The 22,372-nt window shown below is 43.8% G+C and overlaps 1 protein-coding gene across 5 annotated transcripts in view; it reads left to right on the top strand.

The window, feature by feature from the left end:
• ANXA7 (annexin A7) overlaps positions 1-22,372 on the top strand; it is a 57,958-nt gene that overhangs the window by 28,512 nt on the left and 7,074 nt on the right. For 4 of the 5 annotated variants that reach the window (XM_070946235.1, XM_070946232.1, XM_070946231.1 and 1 more), the window contains exons 7-9: positions 7,263-7,357; positions 9,193-9,306; positions 12,408-12,578. In XM_070946235.1, the coding sequence (XP_070802336.1) occupies positions 7,263-7,357; positions 9,193-9,306; positions 12,408-12,578 (380 nt within the window). The remainder of the gene's footprint in view (positions 1-7,262; positions 7,358-9,192; positions 9,307-12,407; positions 12,579-22,372) is intronic. The other variant, XM_070946234.1, reaches the window with a different exon arrangement.

The following is a 22,372-nucleotide window of genomic DNA, read 5'->3' as shown; positions in this document are numbered from 1 at the left end:
TCCTATAATCTTCTTGGCTGTCCTTACCACTCTCTGTATGGACTTTCTATCTGAGGCACTGCTACCACCAAACCAAACAGTCATGCCTCTGTAAAAAATGGCCAGGACAGAAGGAGAAAGATGTACTCTCCTCATCTGACGCAGGAAATGCAGATGCTGGTTTGCACCCTTCACTAAGGATGATGTGTACAGAGACCAATTCAGATTGTTAGTTATCTGCTCCCCCAGATATTTAATGCTGTTGCCCACCTCTACAGCTGCATCGTTGATACTGAGTATGACCATGCTGGCTCTTTCTAAAATCTACAATGATCTCCTTTGTTTTATTAACATTGATGACATTTTACTATACACAGAAACCAAGGCAGAGCATGTAAAATTGGTCCGAGCGGTCCTAAACAAACTCCAGTTCATGAAGCTCTATGCAAAACTTTCCAAATGTGAATTCTACCAGGAGAAAATAGACTACTTAGGGTACTGAGGGGATAAAGATGGACTACAAAAGGTACAAGCCGTAATCGATTGGGAGCCACCCTGCACACGCAAACGATTACAAAGATTCTTAGGATTTGCAAATTTACTGCCAATTTATTTTCTGGCATTTGCAAAGATTGCCCTCCCCAAAACAAAAGGGGAGGACAAACCAAAACCTAAACAACCACTGAAATGAATAACAAGCGGGCATTCAAGAAACTTAAGCAACTGTTCTCAGCTGAGCCAGTATTAAAATACCCAGATCCAGATAAACCATTTGTCATACAAGCAGATGCCAGCAATGTAGAAGTGGGAGCCGTCCTACTCCAAAAGAACAAACAAAGCCAGCTGCTGCAACCATGCGCTTGTGCTTCCAAAAAATTAACTGAAATTGAACAGAGGTGGGCTATCTGGGGTGGGTGGTTTTAGTTTTTTGTGCCCCTCGAGCGGTGTCGGTATGGTATCATCTGCATTTCTCCAGCAGAGGGGACTGACCATCAGACCAACCACCGTGAGAGGGTGGTTGCGGACTATTAGACCAGCCACTGTGAGAGGGTGGCTATGGACTCTAACCCCTGCTGAACTGATATTGCAAAGGTTCACTACTTCCATCTCACTAGTAGAGGGGACTGACCATCAGACCAATCACCGTGAGAGGGTGGTTGGATTGTATCCCCCTTGAACTGTGTCGACTTGGCAAGAGATCCTTCCCACTGTGGTGAGGGGACAGTGGACTTTGGACCTCGGATTTTGGATGCCCCCACTTTATTTGCTCCCTTTTGGACCTCTTATTTTCCATCTGACCCTTGGGACATGGGCACTTATCCTCGGTATACGGCAAGATGTATACGGCAGCTGACCTTCTTGTTCTGCGAGACTCCCCCCTCTCGCAGGATTGGCCCTCCACTCTATCGAGGGCCTACCTCGATGACGGATTTTGGAATCCCGAGAGGTGGCATGCGGCGAAGAGGGGGTTGAGGGGTTTTTTAAAATTGTCATTTGCCAATCTTTTAAGGGGTTTTGGGAGGGGGGAGGGTTGTTTGGCAAAGGATAGGGAGGGTGATTTGTTAGGGAGGGGACCAGGCCCGGCACAGGGTCGCGCTAGGGGAGGTGCGGAGCGGGGATCGGAGGGGGTTGGTGCTGGTAGGGAGGAGGGCGATGTCATCAGGACTGTAGGTGGGAGGGGCAGGTATGGTGGGAGCAGGGGGCCATATCATGTTGTGGGGGCACGTATCCGCTGTCTTCAAGCGGTGACATGCTCCGGCCCCCAGTGCTCTTCTCGTTCCCTGGGTTGTCCGGAGTCTCAGAGCCTGGGTCTTAGGCTGATGCTGTGCAATGCCAGGTCCGTGGCTAATAAAGCCCCCCTCATCTGTGAGCTGGTTCAGGAGGGGGGAGCGGACCTGGCGGGTATTACTGAGACCTGGTTGGGCCTGGAGGGGGGGTCCCCCTCGTAGAAATGTGCCCACCGGGTTTCCGCGCATTTCATCAGCCAAGGGCCCAGGGTAGGGGTGGGGGGGGTGGCGGTTATTGTAAAGGAAGGTCTTGATCCTAGGGAGGCCACTGTACCTCAGATAGCCGGTTGTGAGTCTCTCCTTGTGAAGTGGGGCCATGGGAGGCAGATGGGCCTGCTGGTTACGTACCTGGCTCCTTGCTGCGTGGCAGCGGCCCTGCCCGAGCTCCTCAATGTTATAGCCGGGGTGGTGGTTGATACCCCCAGGCTTTTAGTCATGGGGGATTTCAACCTGCCGTCCATCGGTGAAGCATCTGAGGTGGCTCGGGAGTTCATGGCTTCCATGACGGCCATGGACCTGACCCAGTTAATTCAGGGCCTCACTCACATAGGAGGAAACACGCTGGACTTGGTTTTCGTCTCTGGTCAGTGGTTGAATGGCTTAGATACAGGGGATATAGTTATTGAACCCTTGTCATGGTCAGACCATTCTCTCCTTAGACTTGACTTCCTGACCGCTATGCCCCACCGCAGGGAGGCGGAACCAATTAGGTGGTTCCGCCCCAGGCGCCTGATGGATCCTGATAGGTTCCGAATGGAGCTTGGGCCATTTCCTGAGACTCTGGCACGCGACTCGACTGAGGACCTGGTGGCCGCCTGGGATAGGGCGGCCGCTGGTGCTTTAGATCGGGTCGTGCCTTTGCGGCCTCTGACCCGGCGTCGAATCTGCCCAGCTCCTTGGTTCTCCGAGGAGCTGAGGGGGATGAAACGCCGGAAAAGACGCCTAGAGAGTAGTTGGAGGGCCAGTCGCTCCGAATCTGACCGTACACTAGTGAGGTCTTATATCAAGACCTACTTAGTGGCGATAAAGGCGGCGAAGTGTAATTACTTTTCCGCTCTTATCGCGTCGGCAGAAAATCGCCCAGCTGCCTTGTTTAGGGTGACTCGCTCCCTTCTCCATCTGGGAGCGTGGGAAGACCCCTTGCAAGGTCGTGCTGAGGATTTTGCGCATTATCTGCACGATAAAGTCGCTCAAATTCGGGAAGGCTTGGACTCCGACTGGGTAGGTACAGGCGGGTTGTCCGAGGTCTGTCTTGAGACGGTTATCTGGGATGAGTTTGACCCTGTGACTCCCGAGGACGTGGACAGGATGCTGGGGAGGTTGAACGCAACCACACGTTTATTGGACCCGTGTCCCTCCTGGTTGGTGCTGGCTACCCGGGAGGTTACACGAGGCTGGCTCCAGAGGATTATAAATGCTTCCTTGAGCGAGGGGTTCTTGCCTTCCGCCTTGAAAGAGGCGGTGGTGAGGCCCCTCCTCAAGAAGCCCTCTCTGGACCCAGCTGTTTTAGCAAACTATCGTCCAGTTTCCAACCTTCGCTTCCTGGCGAAGGTTGTTGAGAGTGTGGTTGCGCGACAGCTCCCGCAGTACCTGGAGGAAACCGTCTATCTAGATCCGTTCCAGTCCAGCTTCAGGCCCGGGTACAGCACGGAAACGGCATTGGTCGCGTTGGTTGATGATCTCTGGAGGGCTCGGGACAGAGGTTGCTCCTCTGTTCTGGTCCTATTAGACCTCTCAGCGGCTTTTGATACCATCGACCATGGTATCATGCTGCGCCGGTTGGAGGGGTTGGGAGTGGGAGGCACTGTTTTACGGTGGTTCTCCTCCTATCTCTCCGACAGGTCGCAGTCTGTGTTGGCTGGAGGGCAGAGGTCGACCTCAAGGCACTTGGTTTGTGGGGTGCCACAAGGGTCGGTCCTCTCGCCTCTCCTGTTCAACATTTATGTGAAGCCGCTGGGCGAGATCATCCGTGGTTTTGGGGTGCAGTGCCATCTGTACGCTGATGACACCCAGCTGTACATCTCCACCCCAGACCACCCCAACAATGCCCTTGAAGTGATGTCCCGGTGCCTGGAGGCGGTGCGGGTCTGGATGGGGCGGAACAGGCTCCGACTCAATCCCTCCAAGACTGAGTGGCTGTGGCTGCCGGCGTCCCGATATAGTCAGCTGGTGCCATCGCTGACTATTGGGGGCGAGACATTGGCCCCCACGGAGAGGGTGCGTAACTTGGGTGTCCTCCTGGACGCACGGCTGTCCTTAGAAGAGCATTTGACGGCCGTGGCCAGGGGGGCTTTCTATCAGGTTCGCCTGATACGCCAGTTGCGCCCCTTTCTGGATCGGGACTCCCTATGCACGGTCACTCATGCCCTCGTTACTTCCCGCCTTGACTACTGTAATGCTCTCTACATGGGGCTCCCCTTGAGGAGCACTCGGAGGCTCCAACTGGTGCAGAATGCAGCCGCGCGGGTACTTATGGGGGCGGCATGGCGCTCCCACGTGACACCTCTCCTGCGCGAGCTGCATTGGCTTCCAGTGGTCTTCCGAGTGCGCTTCAAGGTGTTGGTTCTCATCTTCAAAGCGCTCCATGGCTTAGGACCCAGTTATTTACGAGACCACCTTCTGCCTCCGATAACCTCCCACCGGCCAACACGCTCCCACAGAGAGGGTCTCCTCAGGGTGCCGTCTGTCAGGCAATGTCGGCTGGCGACCCCCCGGGGAAGAGCCTTCTCTGTGGGGGCACCCGCCCTCTGGAATGAGCTGCCCCCAGGGATACGACTAATCCCGGATCTCCGGACCTTCCGCCGGGCCCTGAAGACTTTTCTGTTTCAGCAAGCCGGGCTGGGTTAAAATTTTTTTAATTGGTGAATTTTATGGGTAACGGGGTTTTAAAATTGGAGAAGCCTAGGATAATTTAATTCTGTTTTAATGCATTTTAATATTTGTATTGTGTGTTTTTAATCTTGGCTGTTCACCGCCCCGAGTCCTTCGGGAGAGGGGGCAGTATAAAAATTTAATAAATAAATAAATAAATAAATAAATGCTGTACATTGGGCTCTCCTCACTTGGAGGCACTTCCTCAAGGGGAATACAATCCCCTTTGAAGTTTGGACTGATCACAGGAACCTAGACCCCATGAAAACCTTCTCCCAAACAAGTACGCTGGGCGCAATATTTTAAGCGGTTTGACTTCACGCTCAAATATTTCCCAGGGGGAAAGAACTTTCTAGCGGATGCTCTCTCCAGGAAACCCCAAAATAATAGAACCAAAGCTGAAATAATTAAACCCTTGCTCCAAACCCCCCAGTTGGCAGCTAAAGTAATCACAAGGGCGCAGGCCAAGCAAAACCTGTCCACTGACAATACCACCACCCAGGCTTTTAAAGAAGCTCTAGTCAAAGATGACTGGTTCCAAACCCACAAAAATAACTGCCTAATTAAAGACGATTTAGCTTGGATGGAAAACTGTATGTTCCGGCAAGCCAAAGCCTGGACCTTATGAAGAGATGCCACGACTCCAGATTGGCAGATCATTTTGAATGTAAAAATCCTGCACCTCATCAGAAGACAGTTCTGGAGGCCATTGCTCAAAAAGGACATAGAAAGCTACGTGGCTAGCTGCCCTGTCTGTGCTGCAGCTAAAAGATGGCAGGGAAAATCCCCTGGACTTTTGCAAATCGTAGCTGAGCCTTCAGCACCCTCGAGAGAGATCTTCATGGATTTCATTGTAGAACTGCCAGAAATAACATTATTTGGGTAGTAACAGATCTTTTCTCCAAACAGGTCCATTTCATCCCCTGCCCAAAAATCCCAACAGCTAAGGTACTGGCAAAGATGTTCCTGATACACATTTATCACCTCCATGGAGCTCCCCAAAGGATTATTTCTGATCGGGTAGTCCAATTCACCTCTGAATTTTGGAGGGCTTTCCTGAACCTACTAGGCACTGCCCAAGGCTTAAGCCCCCTGATGAATGGGGAGGGGGAATGGAATGTGTGAATGGGGTGCTAGAACAATATCTAAGATGTTTTATAAACTACCGTCAGGATAATTGGACAGACCTTTTACCTTTTGCTGAAGTAGTATACAATAATTCAGTGCACACCAGCACTGGATTCACTCCATTCCAAGTGAAATGGTGGCCCAGCCAGGAATTCACTCCCATGCCAGAATTACCCATAGAAGAATCAAACATCCCTCCCTTAAAGAGTGGATGCATAATTTGCAAACCACCTGGCCTTGTGGTCAGATTAGCCCTGCAGAAAGCCAGAGCCGCCTTTAAAGCTCAGGCAGACAAGAAGAGGACTGAGCCAAAACTGTTCAAAGTTGGAGATAGAGTTTATTTATCCACAAGATTCTTGCAATCCCTACAACCCTCAAAATAACTGGGACCTAAGTTCATAGGACCTTTCCCCATTACAAGGGTCATAAATCCTGTCACAGTGGAACTACTCCTCCCCAAAACACTCAGACAAGTCCATCCCGTTTTCCACTGTAGCTTGCTCAAACCTGAAATTACCTCCAACATCAGACCAACTGAACCCACACCTCCAGTCCCCACTATGGTGGAAGGAGGACAACATTTTGAAATTAAAGAAATCCTCAATTCACACACTCACCATGGCTCCATGTAATATTTGGTAGCCTGGAAACACCTGCCACCATCTCAAAATGAGTAGGTGGCTAAGAAACATATCCAAGCCATACGCTTTTAAGGAAATTCCACCAGAAATACCCAAACAAACCTTCTTAACTACCTGGTTTATAATATGTTTTCTTGTCTCTTTCTAGGTGGATTATCCTTTTTTCTAAGGAGGGCAGTATGTCAGATCCGTGAATCTGCCATTCTTCAGGGGAAGGGGGGAGCCTTGCTTGCATTATCTACTTTATGCTTTCTTCCTTATGTATGCCATATCCTGTATTCTATAACCTTTGGCGCCTAGGCCCCCTGGCATTTTTGCACCTTTTGGGGAATGTAAGGGGAGGGAGGGCCATGTATTGTCCGAAAGCTGGTGGAGGATGACTCTGAGAAAGCTCCTTTATCACTTTCTCAGAGCAACAGGTACAATAACATCTTCACAACTGTGGATTGGCTGAATCCACATTGGACTGTTGGGAGGGATTTCTAATTCCTTTATTCTATACTGTATTGCCTGAGGGACCTTAGAGCTTGCTTTGATTTTGCCCTGCTATCACCCCTGTTCAATAAAAGGTTCCTTTTGAAATGCCAAGTTTACTTTCTTGAATAAGGGGGAGAGGCTGGGCCCTCAATGAAATTTAGTTTGACACCCCTGTTGTAGAGCTTCCATAGCTCCGGCCGGCCACACTCTTTATTTGTTTTCTAAATGGTCTCTAGCATAAGCATCACAGAAAAATGATCTGAGGAAGAAAAATGAGGGTGAGGGGCAGGCTTAAATGCTTTCTCAATGTAACGTTCAGGGGTGGAATGGAGGAATGGTTGTGATATAAAATTGACTATACATGTTTCTTCTTTCCAAGGTACGGATGAGCAAGCAATCATTGATGTTGTTGCCAACCGTTCAAATAATCAGAGGCAACAAATTAAATCTGCTTTCAAGACTATGTATGGCAAGGTAAAATGGTTGGTTATATTTTTCCAAAAAGGTAGTCCTTGACTATTCTTTTAATGACAAAGTTACAGCAGCACTGAAAAAGTGACTTACAGACTTAAGTCTGTTGCAGCATCATTACTGTTATGTGATCAAAATTTGGTAACTGGCATATATTTATGACAGTTGCAGCAAACTGGAATCATGAGATCACTATTACAACCTTCCCAGCTGGCTTCTGACAAGCAAAGTCAGTAAGGGAAGTTTGATTTGTTTAATAACCACACAATTCATTTAATAACTTGAGCAATTCATTTAATGTTGCAAAAAAGGTTGTAAAATTACTTAACAACTATCTTGCTTAGCAGTGGAAATTCTGGTCCCAATTGTGGTTGTAAATTGAGGACTCCCTGTAATTGACAAAGGAAGAGTAGCAATATGGCAGGACATTTTGTCTGTTTGTCAGAGCTAAGAAAGATCTAAAGGAAATTTGGTTTGACCTTCCATTTGTGTGTTACCCATTTTACTGAATTTTACATTGTGGGAATGATATTTATTTATATTAACACTCAATTCAGTGTTCAGTGATAGTCTCTTCTCTGAATGTCCTACAATTTTCAAGGAATCTTCTTGAGGTCCTAGACCTCAAGAAAAGATCAAGTTATACTTAAGTACAGATTAAAATTTCATGGATAAATCCGCTCTCCATTCTTCACCTGACTTCAAGGATGTAAGAAATGAATTACCACTTGAGTGTTTTGCTAATTGGATGTGACCATCTGCTTGCACTCAGCACACACAGATAGCTCTCCAGTTATGATCACTTATTCAGCATCTATTCAAAGTTTTGATGACACGGAATGAGGGAGATTTATGACTGGTCTTCAGACTTGCAGCATCCCTGCAGTCATGTGATTGCAATCTGAGACTTTGATGTCTGGCTTGCAATTATGACATTGCAGCAAGCAGCAGTCATGTGATCACGATTTCTGACATTCCCTGCTGGCTTCCTGGAAGCAAAGTCAATGGGGAAGCTAGCAGGAAGTGATGTATCACTCCTGCTCTTGCTGCTTTTTCACCTGCCCCCACTTTGGCATCTGCCTGCCTATAGCTCTTACCATAGGTCTCGTTCACCAGCCTGTTTGCCTGGAGCTCCCATTTCTTCCCACTTAATGATCCACACATTTCTGGAATTAACAATAGCAACCAGGACTGCTAGGATTGCCATCGCTATGTAATGCGGTCATGTGACATTGCACTATGATCTCATTGCTCAGTGATGGAAATTCTGGCCCAAATTGCCATTGTAATCTAAGGACTACCTGTGCAGAGGAAGGAAATCCAGATGTTGTCTTTTTGGACAAGACATTTTTCAGAAGCTGCTTTTTAATAAAATGCAAATCTAGATTGGGGTGAGCCAGTTGGAAAATTGACAGTTTAATTGGGAATATCTGAATTGCCTGCATTATGGGTTGATATTTTACATTGCTTTATTTATTTATGTTTTCTTAATTGCTACAGTTATTTGCTTCTAGTGCTTGTGGTAAGTATGCCTATGCATTGCAGCCCATTCATAATAATGTTGCTATTGTGTTCATTAAATTATTATTATTATTCAGTCCTGTCTTACTAATTAAAACACTGCATTTAAGTTTTACACTTAATAATCAAAAGTAATTATTTAAAAATAATTAAATAATTGGATCCTCCTAATATAAATAAAAAATGTAAAATAAGTCTACTTCTGTTTGAAATGTATCTTACTCTAGCTAATTTTTGTTTTGAGTATATGTTCAAATATATGTTTAAGGTTTTGTGAATATACTCCCTTCTGAATTCTTATTTTGATAACTGGACAGGATTTAATTAAAGACCTGAAGTCGGAGCTAAGTGGGAATATGGAAGAACTTATCCTTGCATTGTTCATGCCATGTACCTATTATGATGCCTGGAGTTTAAGGCATGCAATGAAGGTATGAGTTGATTTAAAAAAAATATTAGGTGCAAAAATAAAAGCAGTGAGATCAAAATGATTGTAAAGTTTAATTTAGACAAAAACTAGGTCAATTTTTAAGCAAAAAATTTAGGTAAAAGTTATATTATATAGGAAGATATGCAGAAACAATGTAAGATCATTGTTGGATAGGAATTTCTGAGGGAAATTTGGGGGTATCTATTGCACCAAGTTCCTAGTTTGATCAAATAGGTTGCATTACATAAAAATAATGGATATTAAACTCAGTTAAAAACAGAAGTTAATTATGCAGAAATTTAAAAACAATCCTGGTGTAATGTTATAAAGACATTTATGTATGTTTTCCCAAATAATAATTCCTTGAACCAGAAAGGATGGGGGTATTTTTATATTTATTTTCTTTTTAGTTTTCTGAAAATTTGCAACTTTCCAGGAAACTGAAGGGATAATAATCTTAATTTTTCCATTTTTCTTTTTGCTGAGATATCTCAGTTTCAACAAGACATTTTTTAAGCTAGATAAGGAAGGTTTGAAGGCAATCACATTTTTACCTCTGTAAGAAGGTAACCTCTGTACCTTCTCTGTGGGGGCACCTGCCCTTTGGAAAGAACTCCCCCCGGAGATATGGAGGATCCCAGATTTACGCACCTTCCACCGCGCCCTCAAGACTTTTTTATTCCAACAAGCTGGGCTGGCCTAACTCTTTTAATTGGTTAATTTTAATTTGTTTTTTTAAAAATAGGGGTGTTTTAATTAGTATGGGCCAAATTTATTTAATACATTTTAAATTATTATTTTTTTAAAAAAATTATATTGTATGTGTTTTATCTTGGCTGTTCACCGCCCTGAGTCCTTCAGGAGTAGGGTGGTATATAAATCTAATAAATGAAATGAAACGAAATGAAATGTAACTGTAAGGATGTCTGAGATAAAATATTGATTCCTTATCTGGAAAGGCTGGTGCAGAGAGGCTGTGAGTGGGCTGTAACTTCACAATTAACAGGTAGCTCCTGCTGGATGATTTTAATTGGCAGAGCAGAGGGATTTTAATTGCTAAGCAGAGTGACTGTGCTATGTAGCTGGAAAGACACACGACTAATTGGTTTCATACTTTCAAATTTTGTTTGCTACCTAGCTACTCTCCTGCCCTTTGGAAGGAGTGTGTGTTTGTGTGTGTGCAAGTCAATCTTTGTAAGATTGTAGGCAATCTTTCCTTTACCTAATCCTTCTCCTCCCTCCCCCAGAGAACAGAGATTGGAGAGGAAGAGATTACAAGAGAATAAATTGTTTGCTCTTCTACATATTGAGAGCAATGCAATTGCACCAGCAGCAGCAGGAAAGGGGGCAGGCAAAGGAGAGATTGCTCACTGTTTTTTTTATTTCCCTTCCCTTCCCCACAAGGTGGAAAAATTGGAGAAGGGATTTCAAGAGAGCACTATTGGCTGCCTGCAGCTCCCAGCAGCATGACCCGCCAGCAGCATTACTTTCAATATGTATAGAGCAGGCAGGCCAGGATTCCAAAGGTTGGGGGAGTGGTTAGGAGGCAAGCAAAAGTGTGAAACTGACTGGTCTTATCTTCTTCCATCTGGAAAGCAAAGTTGCAATCAATTTTCCACACTGACTACTTTGCTTACCAGTGGAGTTGCTGATCCCATAAGGGTAGTTAAATGAGGACTAGCTATACTGTGAAGTTTTTCAAGGTTGTAGATAATTATATCCGAGCCAGACCAATGTGATTTTCTCTCTGATACTAAATTCCTACCTTTTTGGTGCTCATTTTATTACTTGCTTCTCTTGCCATGAATCACATTCACTACTGCTGTAATAAAATTCCCTATTTTATATTTAAAATAGATATTTGCATTCAGTTTTCTTCCCTTAAAATAAAAGAATCCTGCACTGCACAGCACTTTCCTTGAAATGTTCCTGTAATTTCCATTTCCTCAACTGTTTTCCATATTGATTAGAATCAAGTCAAAGATTTCTGATTCCCCTATTTCTTCTTCTAAAGAAGAATATCATCACCAAGATACTCTAGAGCAGGGCTGTCAAACTCCCGGCCTGTGGGCTGGATGTGTCACGCGCGAGCCATGTCCACGCCCGGTTTAGCAAAGGGGGGGAAAAGTCTCGATATGTCACATGATGCTGCTGTGATGACTTGAATTTGATACCCCTGCTCTAGAGCATTCATTCATTTGAATTTCTGAGCAAGAATGAATATTTTAACTCCGTGCTCTTCCTCTTCTTTTATTGCTAGTAAAGCAAAATGGTATTTGTTCTGGGAATGATTTTACTAGATCTAGATGTTATGCCTGTCAAATCATATTTATCTTTTATTGGCCACATTTCTGCCACTCCCAGTGTGGGCACCAAAAATGCCAACAGGAACTCAGAAGCTCTGGTTCCCAGGAGTTGTCTACAGTTATCTGTCCCCTACTCTGTTCGAAATGGAGGCCTGGCTGGACCAGCCATAGGCTTCAGTAGTGGAAGTGGCACCTAGGACAGCCTCCTTAAGGCTCAGTTTGAACCCTGATAGCAGCTAATTTATATGGGACAGAAGAAAGAGCCTGGGAGGTGAAGAAAAGCATCAGGGAGATGGGGCAGTAAGTGGAAAGAAGGCACAAAAGGCACAAAAACAAATCAGATTGAGAGGGACAGCAGTAAAATTGCTTAAGAAAAGGGAAGAAAATCCAAAATGTTAAGATTGCTCCTTTACTATAGTTGAGGAATTTACTATTTAAAAGAAGTTAGAGAAGCCAAAGGACATTCAGAGCTTGACATATAAAAGCTTGTGAGGTTTTCCACCCTTTCCAAACTTTGTCTTTCCACAACTAGGAAAGTTGTAATGTACATTAAGTAATCTCAGGAAGTAGAACCAGCCAGGACTACACAGAAAATTAGGAGGAGGTGATCAAAGAGAGAATCTAATACTGATTTATTTGGGAGTTGGGCATTGCATAATGTGGCTTTTGCTTGCAGTATATTCTATTATATGAAGCAGCTTAGCCTAGATGTTGATGTACTATAAAAGACGTACATGATCATTTTTCTAGCACTCTTTTTGGTGCTGATATGGCAACTTTGTTTTTCTGCTTTCAGGGTGCAGGTACCCAAGAAAATGTATTGATTGAAATTCTTTGCACAAGAACAAATCAGGAGATTCAAGAAATAGTCAAATGTTACAAGAGTGAATTTGGAAGAGATATTGAGCATGATATTCGGGCTGATACATCTGGTCATTTTGAACGATTACTTGTATCTATGTGTCAGGTGAGATAACAACCACATTCTCTTACAATATATGTGTTTGCGAAGCATATTCATATACTGAAACTTTGGGTGTTTGCTATCACCCGCTACTTTTTAGCTTCCTGTCATCTATATATCCAGCCAGGTACATTTCTTGTTTTAGATGGTAAATAGAAACTGACCATAGGAGAAGTAGCATAGGTTCTCATAATTTTCCATAGGCAAGTTGACAACACAAAATCTTTGGGAAGCAGTGAGGAGAGATGGAAGTCTAATAGCTGGCAAAACCATGACAGATTTAGAAAGGATTAGCAGTTGAAGATACATTGTTGATTCAAGATGACGCCAGAGCAAGGTTTTCAGAAGTGCAGCAGAAGTCTTAGAAGAAGGCCCACTGAAAAAAAAAGCAGTGCTGTGGGATGACTCTCATAGGATGCTGAAGGCTGAAAGCCAGCTTTCATAACTGCCCCTTACAAAGGGATGCCAGTGTTGGGTCCCAATAGATCCCTATCGGGATGCTGCCATTCTGGCGGAAGGAGGGGGGCTGGGTATTTTTATGACCTGTTACCTGCTTTGGACTTTCTTTATTTTGATGTATCTTCCTAGGCTAGGGAGGAGGGAGGCATTGGCTTTGGGCCATCTCCAAAGAGAGAACGATGCCTGAGAAAACTTCTTATCACCTTCCCAGCCTAAAGTTCTCACAGCAACTCAATAACTGGTGATTGGTTCATGTCGGACTGAGCAGTGGGGAGGGGTTTGAATGAGTAACTTTTAACCTAACCTTTTAGCATGGGAACTTCAAATCCTGCTTACTCTCTTTGCTATCACTGTCTCCCAATATAAGTTCCATTTGAAAAGCTACCTGTTTCAAGAGTTCTTGAGAGGATCACTGAAGACCTTACATTAGGCAGGATCTAAAAAGTGGTCAACCTGGAGAGGCACCTGCGCTACCGTGGGGACCATGCACAAGATGTCCAACCAGGGCAGCAAGCACGAAGAAGCTGAATGCTGGGGAGAGACCTCCACCAAGGTCAACCTGATGTAGCCCCCAGCGAATGGACAGAGGAAGCAGCACCTGGAGGACCTTGTGAAGCCAAGATGGTCCGTTTAGATGGGGAAGGAGGACTGCGGAGGAAGGACCAAAGGGGTCACCTTCATCCAAGGTAGCTGGCAGCATGGTTGGAGATGGGAGATGGAAGCCCTGGATGATGATGATGACCTGGAGGAAGAACCAGACCATGCTGACCGACTCATGATGGAAGCTTTCCAGAATCTGAGAACCTGAGAGTCCATGGCCCGAATGGAGAGAGGTGAGGGAGAGCAAGGAGAAACCGCAGATGGGAAGAGGGAGTCCCATGCGCCGGGGACCTCTGCTGGTGCTGCCGGAACTGCAGATGGGGCAGCCACCACACCCGCTAATCCCTCTTGGAGAGAGACCTTTGTGGAGCGAATGTCCAGAGAGCCGGGGGAGGAGGAGCCCCACAACTGGAACAAAAAACACCCACCCCAGGCATCAAGTTTGATGGAGATCCCCAGCAACTGGGATTCTTCCTCTCTCACGATGTCACCTACCTGCAGGAATACAGATGAGACTTTCCCATCGAAGGAGCCAGAGTCAGTTGTCACCCTGGCTCTGGAAGGAGCTGCTGCCCGGTGGATGGTAACCCTCCATAATGCTAACGCCCCAGAGCTCTGCAATTTTGACTGTTTCATGACAGCACTGAGACGGAGATTTGAGGACCCCCTGGCTGATCACAAGGCTAGGGACCAGATCAAAACTGTAAGGCAGGGCCGCCACCGGGTAGCTGAGTACATCGAAGAATTCTGGGACCTAGCCTCCTGCCTAGCCTGACCGGAAGACATCCTAGTAAGCTGATTTAAGGAACTGGCCTGAACGATGACTTGTACCATGCCTGCATTGCCAAAGGTGCCCCGAATCGCCTCCACAACTGGTACATCCTTGCGGAAGAAGCCAAAATTGACCAAGCGAGAAACCAGTACCACTCCAGCAGAATGTGGAAGCATTCCCCACCTGAGAGAAAGAAGGAAGTTGCCAAGCTCCAGGTGGTGCTGCTGCCCCAGGTGGTGCTGCCTGCTTCAAGTGCGGGAGGCAAAAGACATGGTCCTGAAGAGTGCCGAGGTCATGGAGTTCCGTCTCTCCCCAAAACCTGGAGGGGAAACTCCGATTCCATGGGAAGAAGAACCAGGGCCATCAGATAGTGACTTTGAAGATGACCCCTGGTAAGTGGGCCCATAGAACTGGTCATCTTGCCCATAGAACTGTTAATTCCCATTTTTGGGAAGAAAGTCATGCTAAAGGCCTTACTGGACTCAGGGTAAACCAGTTGTTTTATAAGCCCAACCCTGGAAGGGAAACAGGGGATCCAGCTGAGGAGACTAAATAACCCGATTGCCTTCTGCCAGCTATACGGGTCCATCGCAGGGGGGGTCCTGGCCATATTTGCCACCAAACCCCTGGAGCTAACCATGAAAAATCATTCTGAGACTGACTTTTGTCATAGTGCCAGGTATGGAATGGCCCCTTGTCCTAGGACTGACTTGGCTAAAGTAGTGGAACCCGTGGGTGGACTGGAAAGAGGGGCTTCTGAAATTCCCAAAGGGACAGCAAGTTCCATGCAACAGGAACCTCAGGTATGAGCCCCGCAGAGGAGTGGTGACTGCGTCAAAGGGAGAACACTGCTGGGTGTGCCTCAAGAATACCAGGAAGTGAAGTGTTCAGCAAATGAAACTCTAATGAGCTCCTGCCCCACCGCCCCACAGACTGTGCCATTGAGATTGTCCCTGGGACCAAGCTACTGACACTAAAGCTGTATTCTCTGACTCCACGGGAGTTAGACAAGCTGCAAAATTTTATAGATAAAAATCTAGTGCAGGGCTTCATTCAACCACTAGACCCAAGGTAGCTTCCCCGGTACGGTTTTGGGAAAAAAAGGATGGGTCTCTTCGTTTGTGCATAGATTATGGGGTCTAAATGCAGTGTGCATGGAAAATGAGTACTCCCTTCCCCTCATGAAAGACATGCTGGCCAACTTCTCCAAGGGTAGGGTATTCTCAAAGCTGGATTTACCGGAGGCCTACTACCGGGTCAGGATTAAAGAAGGGGATGAATGGAAAACTGCCTTTAACTGGCCCCTAGGATGTTTCCAGTTTAACGTTTGGACTACAGGGAGCCCCCAGTGTGTTTATGCATCTGATAAATGAGGTGCTCCAGGAACACCTATATAAGGGGGTTTGGGTATACACCCAGACAAAAGTGGAGCATGTGAAGTTGGTCAAAGGATTCCTGAACAAACTCCGAGCAGACAAACTGTATGGTAAACTGTCCAAATGCGAGTTCCACAAAGACTGGTTCGGTACTTGGGATACTGAATCTCCCATGAGGGGGTGGAAATGGATCCAGTTAAAGTGAGGGCAGTACTGGATTGGGGACCTCCCCGCATGAGGAAATAACTGCAGAGTTTCCTTGGCTTCACCAACTTTTACAGACAATTCATCCTGTAGTTTGCCCAGATTGCCTTCCCCATCACTACTTGCTGAAAATAAAGGGGGTAGACAAGCCGACTCCTAAAATGGACAATGGAGTGCCAAGCAGCATTTGAAAAGTTAAAAGACTTTCCGCTGAATCGTTGCTAAGGCAACCGGGCCCGGAAAAGCCTTTTATAATTCAGGCTGATGCCAGTGATGTGGCCATCAGGGCTGTCCTACTGCAGGAGAATGCACAGGGCCAACTACAGCCGTGTGCATACACCTCCAAAAAATTAACTGAAACTGAAGAATGTTGGGCACTGTGGAAGAAGGAAGGCTATGCCATTTGATGGACTCTTCTCACTTGGTGCCACTTTCTGGAGGGGAACAAGATTTTATTCCAGGTGTCACAAAAACCTGGAGGCTCCAAAGACCCCAAGGAAACTGTCTCCTAAACAGGCACGGTGGGCCCAACACTTTCAAAGATTCAACTTCACCCTTTGCTACTTATCGGGGCTGGGGGGGGAATTTCCTGGTGGATGTCCTATCAAGGCTCCCATAGTACAACAGTGCGAAGCCAGAAACAGTCAAGCCCTTGCTCCCAGCACTGCAACTAGCTGCTTGGTTGCTAGTTGCAGTGCTGCAACCACTTGCTTCAGTGGTTACTGGAGCGCAAACAAAGGAGGACCCCTCCCCAGATAACACCACTACCTTGACCTTTAAGCAAGCCTTAACCGAAGACAAGTGGTTCCTCAGCCCCAAAGACTCCTGCTCCATGCATGAAGGCTTGCCTGGGTGAGAGAGAAGCTGCACGTTCCAGCCAGTCAGAGACTTAAAACCATGTAAACCTGCCGTGACTCAAGGCTAGCGTGGCACTTTGGGTTTGTAAAAACCTTACACCTTCTGAAAAGACAATTTTGGTGGCATCCCTCAAAAAAGACATCAAGAACTATGTAGCTAGCTGCCTTATCTGTGCAGCTGCCAAGCAAAGACGGGGAAAACCCCTGGCCTTCTTCAGCCAGTAGCGGAGCCTTCAGCACCCTGGAGAGAGATTTCTATGGACTTTATAATAGAATTGCCAGAAAGTGTGGAAAACACTGTCATCTGGGTGGCTATTGACCTGTTCTTGAAACAGGTCCACTTTGTCCCATGTCAAAAGATCCCTACTGCTAAAACACTGGCAAAACCTTTTCTTTTGGGGGGGGCAGCATGTCAGGTCCCCATAGATCAATGGCAGCAAACTCAATTTCATTGAGGGCCACATCAGGGATGTATTTGACATTGGGAGAGGGCAGGATGGATGTGGCCATGGTAGGTGTGGCCATCTTGACATCACTCATGTCGGGGCATCTGTTGCGCCCCAAGCGCTCTGCCAGTGAAAATAGAGCTCTTCTGAGTTCCATGCAGAGGCACCGTGGGCAGGTCCTTCGCCGTTTCCAGGTCAGATCTAAGCATCCCCTAGCAGATCCAGCCTGTGGGCCTTGAGTTTGATACCCCTGCCATAGAGCCTTATCGGGATGATACAAGGAGGGGGTCTTGGTATTTTTATGACCTGTCACCTGCTTTGGTGACCTTTCACCTTTCTTTACTTTGATGTATGTTTCTGGGCTAGGGAGGAGGGAGGCATTGGCTTGGGGCCGTCTATTTTGTCTCAGCTCCAAAGAAGACAAGAGAGCATCACCTGAGAACAACTTCTTATCACCTTCCCAGCCTAAAGTTCTCACAGCAACTCAACAACTGGTGATTGGATTGCATTGGACTGAGCAGTGAGGACGGGTTTGAATGAGTAACTTTTAACCTAATCTTTTAGCGCGGGAACTTCAGCTCACATTTATAAAAGAAATGCTCTAAGAAAAGCATTATTGAATATATTTTGACTCACATAACTGAAATGTTAATTGTTGAATAAATTCTGCCACACCCCACCCTCAAATCTTTCAAGTAATGTGACAGAAAAGAATGGGAGATTTTTTTTAGTTATATAACACATATTAACAGCCATCTTAATCCTCTGCTGAAGTATACATTTTTTAAATTGTTAAATGCTTAAGAAAGCCAATTTCTTTCTTTCCTTTAACTTTTATTTTAAACTTACGATAAAAACATGGTAAAGAGCATGAAATATTGTGTTTAGAAATTATGCATGACTAATTTCCATTTTTGATGAATTCTTTTTTTTTTTTTATTGCAAAAGTTTTACAATTACATTTTCACCCCTTTTTTTTTCACCCCCCCACCTCCCTCCCCAAACTTCCCGTCCTCCCTAACCCTCCCTAATCCTCCCCCCCCAGACTTCCCTATTATGTACTCATAACTAATAACACTGATATATAAACCTGAACCCATCCCTCCCCCTATATAATTTTTCCTCTTTTTCTCTTTACATTAAGATATTTCTAATACATTATTTTCAAATAAAAGCTATTTGATACTTTCTAGTTTGGTATTTGTTCTGAACATATTCTATCCACCTTTTCCATTCCCATTCATAAGTCTCTTGTGAACAATCCTTTAAATATGCTGAAATCTTCGCCATCTCTGCAAAACTAGCCATCTTCAAAGTCCATTCCTCGATAGTAGGCAAAGCTTCATTCTTCCAATATTTACCTATCAACAATCTTGCTGCTGTTATCATATACAATATTAGTTTTATTTCACCCCGTGTAAAACCCTTAACTATACCCAATAAAAACAATTGTGGAGAGAATTGAATTTTTTTCTTCAAAACATTCTGCATAACCCACCATATTTTTATCCAAAAAGCCTTAACTTTCCTACAGGTCCACCAAACATGATAATACGTAGCATCCAAACATTCGCATCTCCAACATTTTGGCTGAACATTAGGGTACATACATGACAACTTTTTAGGATCTAAATGCCATCTATAAAACATTTTATAAAAATTTTCCCTCAGGTTCTGCGACTGTGTAAATTTAACATTCTGAACCCAAATTTTTTCCCATGTTTCCAACATCACTGGTTCTTCGAAATTTTGTGCCCACTTAATCATACAATCTTTAACTAATTCAGTTTCTGAATCCCTTTCTAGCAAAACATTATAAAGCCTTTTAATATGCATTGGACCTTTCTCTCTTATATGTCTAACCAATTCTTCCTCATGCAACATAATACCAGTTTTTTGGTCCTCTTTCCATCTCAATTGTAGTTGATTATATTGTAACCAAGTTAAATTAATTCCTTCATCCAACAGTGTCTGTAATGTCTTCAACTGCCATCTGCCCGCATCTGTAAAAAGAACCTCTTTATATAAAAACCCCCCGAGTGACATTATATTTGTATTCCACATAGTATGACCAAGATCCAGCCATAACGGTATTTTGTAATCCCATTTGAGTCGGTGCTTCTTCCAAACTCTCATCAAAGATTCTCTAAGTATATGACTTTTAAATACTTTATTTACTTTGTCGTCATAAAATAAATAAGCATGCCATCCAAATTCAAGATCAAAACTTTCTGCATTCAGTATTCCAGTCTTTTTACTTCCAAACCAATCACTTGTTAAAGTTAAAGCTGCTGCATCATAATATAACTGTAGGTTTGGGAGTTTAAGGCCTCCTCTTTCTGGAACATCTTGCATAATTTTCAATTTCACTCTCGGCTTCTTCTCGTTCCAGACAAACTTATTCACACCAGACTGCCAAACTTTCAGTTGTTTGTCACTTTTAAGCACCGGAATCATTTGAAACAAAAACAGAAATCTTGGCAAAATGTTCATCTTAACTGCTGCTATTCTTCCAAGTAAAGACAGTTGCAGCTTTTTCCAAGTCTCCATGTCTTTCTGGACCTCTTGCCACAACACCTCATAATTATTTTGGAACAATTTCATGTTTGATTCTGCAACCTGAACTCCAAGATATTTTACCTTAGGTACAATTTCAAAACCTGCCCTCCTTTCAAGCTCATGTTTACGATCTTGTGTCATATTTTTAACTATCATTTTAGTCTTTTTTGAATTCAGTCTAAAACCTGAAACTCTACCATAGTCTTGTATAATGTCGTTCATCAAGATTATTGATTCCATTGGTTGTGATAGGGTAACAACCAGATCATCTGCAAATGCCTTTATTCTATAATCCTCTTGCCTTATCATTATACCTTTCAAAATTTTAGAGTCCCGTATTGTATTTAGCAAGACTTCCAATGTTAAAATAAATAAAAGTGGGGACAACGGACATCCCTGTCTTGTTCCTTTTTCAATTTTAAACTCTGTCGTCAGACTTCCATTAATAATAATCTGTGCTTTTTGCTCTTGATAAATTGCTGAGATCGCCTGTATAAATTGGTCCCCAAAGCCCATCTTTTTTAAAGTCTTTAGTAGAAAATTCCAATCCACTCTATCAAAGGCCTTCTCTGCATCCAGAAAAACCAGCACTGCAGGGATCTGTTTATTCTTATCAAGATATTCCAATAAGTCTATTACTTGCCTTACATTGTCCTTCATATATCTGCCCTCAATAAATCCCGCTTGGTCCTCATGAATCACCTTTTGAATTACTGGCATCAACCTGTTGGCTAATACCTTCGCATAAATTTTATAGTCTGTGTTCAAAAGAGATATTGGTCTGTAATTCTCTGGTTTTTTAGGACCAACTTGTTCTTTTGGTATCAAAGATATATAAGCAGTTGTCCAAGATGGGGGTATTTTACCCCCTTGTTGAATATTGCAAAATAAATCTCTAAGTTGTCCCACCATTTCAGCTTGTAAAGTTTTGTAATACACTGCAGTCAAACCATCCGTGCCAGGAGCTTTGGCTGTTTTTAACTGTTTAATTGCTGCTGTTATCTCCTCCTCTGTTATAGGATAATTCATTCTTTCCTTTTGTTGATCAGTAATTTTTGTAACTCTCTTATCATTTAAATATTTTTCTATAAGTCCATTCTGCACCTCTTCTTTGGCATATAATTTAGTATAATAGTCCACAAAAGCTTCTTTAATTAATTTTTGTTGAAAAATTTCTTTCCCTCCAATATCAATACTATCAATAGTCCGTGTACTTTGTTTTTTCCTCAATGTATAAGCCAACCATCTGCCCGGTTTGTTAGCGTTGCAAAATGTATTATGCTTCACGTATTGTAGGCTTGTTGCAACTTGTTCCGCCATAAGCATTTGAAATTGGTCTTTCAAAAGTTTTATAGCACTTCGTATTCTTTCATCTGTTGGGTTTTTAATAAGTAACTGTTCTTTATTCTTTATTTCCATTTCCAACTCAGATCTTTTCTTTTGTCGGAACAGTCTATGTTTAGAATTCATGTAGATAAGTACCCCTCTCATATAAGCTTTACTTGCGTCCCAAACAATTTCAATTGGGGTACCTTTATTCAAATTTATTTCAAAAAATTCTTTCAAATGCTTTTTAAGTTCTATTGTATTTTTTTCATATCTAAACAAGTTCTCATTTAATCTCCAAGAACATCTCTCAACCTTATCCATCTCAATTTCTATCCATACAGGGCTATGGTCAGTCAAAGTTCTTGGAAAAATCTTTGTTCTTTTTGTTTTAACAAGTAGATCATTTGACAACAGGATAAAATCAATCCTAGAAAAAGATCTGTGTCTATCAGAAAAGAAAGTGTAATCCAATTCATTTGGATTATGTATTCTCCAAACATCTTTTAGTTCCATATCTTCTTTCATATCAAAAAAAGTCTGTGGTAGTCTAATTCTAGACTTTGCCAAGCTCTTTTTATCTAGTTTAGAATCAATTACTCCATTCCAGTCTCCCATAATTAAAATAGATCTATAGTCCCATTGCAATATTTTAGTATGTAACATCTTATAAAAATAGTCCTGTTGTTGGTTGGGAGCATAAATTCCAATCAAAAGAATTTGACCATTTGCTGTGAGCAATTCAATTGCTACAAACCTACCATCTTGATCTGCTTCTATAACTTTCGCTGTTAATTTTTTATTTACATAAATAACCACACCATTCTTTTTCTGCGAAGTTGAAGATATATAATGTGCTCCTAGTTTTGAGTTTATCAAATATTTTTGATCTTGAGTTGTAATATGCGTTTCTTGTAAACATATTATATCATTATTAAATTGTTTCAAATATGTAAATAATTTCTTCCTTTTCTGTGCTGAATTCAACCCATTGACATTCCAAGATAGACACTTAAAGGTCATCAGCCTCTTTCTGGAGCGCAGAGCAAAATATTTGAAGTTCATCCGAGAGCTTCGATCTCGCTCCTCCCATAGCGCCACTCTCTTGTATGGTACTCTTAACTGCCTTCTTGTCTTGTCTTTCCTGTTGTTGTTGCTTTTGTTTAAGTAGCTTGGATTGAGCTCTAGTTATACGTTG

Source organism: Pituophis catenifer, unplaced genomic scaffold (assembly GCF_029215685.1).
Source record: "Pituophis catenifer annectens isolate HBS135680 unplaced genomic scaffold, rPitCat1.0.hap2 SCAF_6, whole genome shotgun sequence".
Lineage (NCBI taxonomy): Eukaryota > Metazoa > Chordata > Lepidosauria > Squamata > Colubridae > Pituophis > Pituophis catenifer.
The sequence above is the reverse complement of the archived record's forward strand: the minus strand, read 5'-3'. Positions and strand labels throughout refer to the sequence as shown.